This window comes from Cyprinodon variegatus, unplaced genomic scaffold (assembly GCF_000732505.1).
Source record: "Cyprinodon variegatus isolate N-32 unplaced genomic scaffold, C_variegatus-1.0 Scaffold656, whole genome shotgun sequence".
Taxonomy (NCBI): Eukaryota; Metazoa; Chordata; class Actinopteri; order Cyprinodontiformes; family Cyprinodontidae; genus Cyprinodon; species Cyprinodon variegatus.
In genome coordinates this window covers 146,430-150,039 of record NW_015151109.1, presented here as the reverse complement: position 1 = coordinate 150,039, position 3,610 = coordinate 146,430, and the positions used below count along the sequence as shown (strand labels likewise).

Genomic DNA, 3,610 nt, shown 5'->3' with positions numbered 1-3,610 from the left:
TTTGAACTGCAGGAGATTTTCTTGACCATGTCTACATGCCTAAATGCACCGAGTTGCCGCCATGTGATTGTCTGCTTAGAAATTAAGTGTTAACGAGCAGTTGGACAGGTGTACCTAATAAAGTGACCGGTGAGTGTATATAATGCACTAAAAGGCATCTGTCTAACTACCTATAGATATCAGTGCATTGTGGTTTTCTTGTGTTCTCAACAATAGGAAAGAATTCAATAAATAGATGTTTGAGCTCATTTATGGAAAATACAAAAACCTGATGAAAGCGTTCAGCTGGAGTAACTGTAGGTCCTTCAGCCCCCACCCTTAGAGCGCCCCCACCCTTAGAGCGCCCCCACCCTTAGAGCGCCCCCAGCCTTAGAGCGCCCCCACCTTTAGAGCGCCCCCACCAGCTTTCATTACAAAGTTACACCCTTGCTTAGTGCCAAAGACTAAAGTAATTGTATCAATAAAATTATTTTTTCAGTTTTCCAGATTGAACTGCTACCATGTTGCGAACACTTCCTTCACATATCCTCTTATCCAGTCAGTCCTTCTGTAGCGTGACAGACTTAGAAATAAGATGTGCAACGGAAAGATCAATCAAAAAGTACAGACTAAGATGATAATTAATATTAATTAAATATTATAGTGTTTTGAAAAGGTGCAATAAATAATGCATTCATTAAAAAGACCATTATTCATTACTGCTTATACACACAAATATCGTTATCTTTTAGGGTTTATTTTCAGAAACTTCAAAGTCTTTCAATACTGAAAGTTTCCACTGTGAGGGTTCCTGTGTGTGAGTGATGCATCTCTTCCAGAGAGGATCTTTGGGGAGAACCTGGGCAGCCTTCACAGGTGAAGATAATCTTTCTCATCAGAGTGCCGAGCTTTAAGGAGCAGCAGATCCTTCACTCAGTGCTGGTTTCTCGTGTTTACATTGTTTTTTCGTTGCTTTCCAGGTCCTTGTGTCTTTTCCCTGATGTTTACTGGTTTTTGTTTGATTTTCTATATTTTTGCCTCTGTTCCTCTTGGACTTTCACTAAATCATCCAAACTCATCTGTGGTTACTCCTCTCTGTATTTGGGTCCTCAAAGCCAAATCCATTTAAATCCAAATTCAAATATTTTCTCAAGAACAATACCATTTTGCCAGTTCTGAAGAGGTTTTTTTTATTTTTCTTGCAAAAGAGTCCAATTTATCACATAGAGCATTTGAAGAAAGATTGATTTTGCTTATAAATCTACATCCAGGTTTTCCAAAGTTAGGCTGTTCTGAAATAACCCTGCATCACTTAAATCCACAGCTGTCCATTAAAGCTTAGCAGCCTAAGTGCAATAATAAACTGTCCTTATCATACCAAAAGTACAGAAACATTACAAAGATCGATTGATGAGCAGGAACTTCCCGCACTTCCGAAGGCATTGATTATTTATTAAGACACCCATTAAAAAAAGCAGGTCACAGAATTTCTTGCGCATGTAGCAAGAAATTCTGTTTGGGGCATCAAGCAAAGCATCAAGTTCATCGCATGAAATAAGTCATATCCAGGCGTTAATGGATCTCACTACTGGGCTTAAAGAAATTAGTTTGCAATTGCACCGTGTATTTTTAATGATCCCAGACAAGTTCTAATTGCATTACCTATTCAAATCAATAAGATCTTGAGTTGAAAAAGCAAATGCATCTTGGGGTGATTGTAGGCAGGTATTATTTTTGGAGTTTTTGGGATTTTTTTCACAAAGTCAGGCTAAGGCTTAAATTTTAAGTGTAATAAAAAATGATAAAAGTGTTTATAAGCTATATTACATGCAAACTAAAGGGGGTTTAAGGGGATGCATCCTGCAGGATTCACTGTATGCATATGTGAGCCACTTAAAGTCAGTGTTTCTTCCTTTACAGCACTTAAACAGCTTGCATTAGTGAGCAGTGATCACTTAGGGCTGCACAGTTGTTTCTAAGGACTCAGAATAAACATGCTTCCCCCCCCCCTCACTAAAGCATCGGCTGATAAGACTAGACGATTCAGTTCAGGACAAAACAGCAGAAAAAGGAAGCAAATATGGCCTCCTGGTGGTCAAAGCACAAAATAAATGCATTCATCCTAATAATAATAACACAAATATAAACAACGTCAAACCTCCATAATGGATGAAGCTCTGCTGGCTTGCAGTGGTTCTCTTTGACCATTAGGCCGCATGTTGACCTGTAATGACTGAGGCGTTGCTTTTTACCAACTAACCCGTTCTAACTACATGTGTTTATTGATTTGTGTGCAGAGTGAGTCTGTGCTGACCTGGGCTGCTGCTTCACATGCAGTTTGAAGAAGACATGGTAATTACCTTTACGTTCATAAATAGTAAATATCTAATATTATATGTTATAATGGGAAAGTCTGAAAACATGAAGAAGCATCAAATTTAAAATAAAGCAAATGAAACAAACAACAAAAGAAAACATCAGGCTGCAGCAAATTTATAACAGGTTACGCATGAAGATTTTTAAATCCAAATGACTGATACCTGACAGAATTATAGGATCTTAAACAAGCTTTCCTTTCTTCCAACTATTACCACAGATCATTTCTCATATCAATATGAAAAACAAATGAAAGATTAATGATTTTTTATTTTCCATATGCAAAAGTGAATAATTATTTCTCTAATAATATGAAACAAACACCTCTGAGGTCTTCTCTTTGGAGGCTTTACACGTTTTATACATAATCTTGCATCCATTCATCCAAATGCAAACTTCATTAATAAGTTAAGCCTGAAGGATCAGTTTCAAAGCTCATTAAGGGTAGAATTCCTACATGCCGAAAATGCAATTCCTAGATATTCAAAATTCCTTAAAATGTGCAATGGAAACATACAAAGAAAAGCTCATAAATGCAATGCTGTGCACAACTCTTCCATGAAATAGAGAATTTAAATCCTGCATTCATGAATTTTGCACACAAAAAAAGTGAAGGTTGGATAAACAAAAATCAATAAAGTGATTTCCAAAAAACTCCCCTCACTATAGCCTAGCTATGGCAGTAAAGTATTTATCCTGCTGAGGTTTTACTCCAACCCTGATCTCACCATGCCTCTATCAGTAGTGAGGTAAACCTACCTGAGGAGGTACCAGCAGCTTCTGACTCCATATGTTCCATTTTATTCCTTAACTTCCCCAGATGTTGTTTGAAAATAGTTCTGTTGTGCCTAAGGCTGTCCAGTCTCATGAACCGGTCATTCCCACCGCGCAGCCGTGAGCTGTGAAACAGCCTGGGCTCTGCAGTGAAGATGAATAGGTGGAGTTGTTGACAGTAAAGAGGAGTATGACATTAAACTCTCAGACTATTGATTGGACGGAGCTCCTGCTGTAAGGAGCATCACTCTCTTCAAACAGGATTTCACTTTTACTAATGTTGCTGACATCAAGGGGAACAACAGATGGATCATCGAAGCTCTTAAAGGGAGCGTATAACATATTGTCAAACATATGAAATCAATCTATATCAAGTTATTCATCTTACTCTAAAAGGAGAGGGGATATCTTAAGCTGAAAAAGTATGAAAAGCCCAAAAAAATACTGCCATACTCATTGTGGCCACATGGGGGTGCTATAG

General features: G+C 37.9%; 1 protein-coding gene across 1 annotated transcript in view; it reads right to left on the bottom strand.

Annotated features, from left to right (window-relative positions):
• The window catches only part of LOC107096877 (anoctamin-3-like), a 99,577-nt gene extending 96,343 nt beyond the window's left edge, over positions 1-3,234 (bottom strand). The window contains exon 1 of the mRNA XM_015393763.1: positions 3,115-3,234. Coding sequence (XP_015249249.1) covers positions 3,115-3,223 — 109 coding nt within the window. The 5' untranslated portion in view covers positions 3,224-3,234. The remainder of the gene's footprint in view (positions 1-3,114) is intronic.
• Positions 3,235-3,610: the final 376 nt, after the last annotated feature.